Genomic DNA, 2,038 nt, shown 5'->3' with positions numbered 1-2,038 from the left:
CAGCAAATAATGTCATGCGTTAAGAATTTAAAACGTATTCTTCAGACAGAGCATAGTAACACAAACGTTGTTAGTTTGTAATTTAAAACGTATTCTTCAGACAGAGCATAGTAACACAAACGTTGTTAGTTTGTTAATTTACTAAGTAAATATGAACAATGTTTTAAAACTGCCCAGGATTTGGTGCCTTTGCTCTTTATTGTTTTTAGCTTTACCACTTACTCTTGAGATAAGGGGTTGCCATACTACTAAAACTTTCTATGTAAAGCAGTCCATATACTTACATTGCTACAGAAGTACCGTCGTTTAACATAAAAAAAGTCTGTAAAACTACACAACACAGCCGATCATATTGTAGAGAATTTTAAAAGAAAGACAGGGGCAAACAACTTAGAGATTAACGTTATTACCGTAACAGCTCAGTAAGAAACCTTTTGAAGCTAACCTACTGAAGAATTTTTGAACCTTCTACGGCAAAACTTAAACGCATTTCCTCCTTAAAACGGCCTGTCGTTTGTACCGGAAGTGCTTGCGACTGTCGTGTCGCTTTTAATTTAAGTTGTGTTGCATATTTTGTTTAAACAGTAAATGGATTTCTTATAACACGTAAAGGTTCAGTTATACATCTCTTTATGTAAAATAATATTAAGTAAAGTGAAACGGGATTCAAGGTCAAAAGTCCAGTACAAAGTTTGGGAATACAATAAAGTATCAGAAAATATGCCTGCCATTTTAAAGTTTAGATTGGCAATTCTGACTCAAACTCGAGCTTTATATAGGGCTTTCAATTTTGTAAGGATGCAGACCAGTGGGGCAGCATATTCAAGGGGTATGCTGAAAGAGAAAATAGCTATCGTTACAGCTGCTACCGAGGGGTAAGTTGTGGTAATGTGTAATATATTTCTTATTTTAATTGCGATCGTAGGTCTCAACCAAAAAGGGACAAATTCGGACATATTTAGGGACACTTTTCATATATTAGTATTATTAACTTGAGACACTGATAAAATACAGACAGGACCATGCAGCTTCACAGGGGTGTAGCTAGAAATTTCATTTTGTATTCTCAAAACTCTTTTTACTGCCCCCCTCCATACCTCTTAGAGCAAGAAGTCTGGATAAAGCCATAAATAATGTGAGGACAAAGCCCCCAAAATAGGGATAATTAAATATTGCTCTTAAAAGCTTTGAAAGTTGATACAACAACAGGTTTTGCATTAGCATGAATTTTCTTCAGGGTGCTAAGTCTGAACTCAAATGTTTGTCATTATTTTCTGAGTTTAATCTTCAATAATTTGCCAGTAATTTCCTAACCCCCCCCCCCCACACACACACACAATTTTGTGAAAAATGGACCAAAAATATGAGGCAAAAATCTGGGCATTCAGCGAAAATCTGTACAGTTGAGAGGTATGTGGCCCCATCCCATCTGGAATATATCTTCTTCTGGCTTTTCTCGGTTAGGGGTCGCCACAGCGGATCACCTGTCTGCTCATGATTGGCGGTGGAGTTTTATGGTGTCGTGTTGCCAGCCCGGTGCCCAACTTTCCACAGAAGGCACACACATGCACACACTCACACGTAGGGCCAATTTAAAGTGTCCAATCCACCTACAGCATGTCTTTGGGATGTGGGAGGAAACCCACGTGACCACAGGGAGGACATGCAGACTCCGTACAGAAGGCACCCCAGCTGAGGATCGAACCGGAGAACTTCTTGCTGTGAGGCAGCAACGCTAACCGCTGCACCACCGTGGCCTCCCCCCATCTGGAATATATATATTTAAAAAAAAAAAAGGCAAATGGACATGTCTTTCAAATGTTGCCCCCCTCGCAGTTAAAGTAAACTTTATTTTCAGTAGTTTCGGTTTAGTATTAGAACAGTACCTCGCAGGATGCGCAGTAGCAAATCCTGCCCTAACCACGCCTCCAGGCTAGCAATTCTTGGCGAGCTGTTGAAATCTACTAATATGCATTCCTGTGCCAAAATGAATATTGATAAATGCGTTCTGTTGGAGCAAGGCCAGCACAGGAATTTT

At 39.5% G+C, this 2,038-nt stretch overlaps 1 protein-coding gene across 1 annotated transcript in view; it reads left to right on the top strand.

Moving 5' to 3' along the window:
- The first annotated feature begins 528 nt into the window (after positions 1-528).
- The window catches only part of LOC122790792 (dehydrogenase/reductase SDR family member 4-like), a 582,153-nt gene continuing 580,643 nt past the window's right edge, over positions 529-2,038 (top strand). The window contains exon 1 of the mRNA XM_044058413.1: positions 529-875. Within this exon, the coding sequence (XP_043914348.1) occupies positions 721-875 (155 nt within the window). The 5' untranslated portion in view covers positions 529-720. The remainder of the gene's footprint in view (positions 876-2,038) is intronic.

Source organism: Protopterus annectens, chromosome 16.part0 (assembly GCF_019279795.1).
Source record: "Protopterus annectens isolate FY-2018-M chromosome 16.part0, PAN1.0, whole genome shotgun sequence".
Classification (NCBI taxonomy): domain Eukaryota; kingdom Metazoa; phylum Chordata; order Ceratodontiformes; family Protopteridae; genus Protopterus; species Protopterus annectens.
Note: the sequence above shows the minus strand (reverse complement) of the source record. Positions and strands in the feature narration are given on the sequence as shown.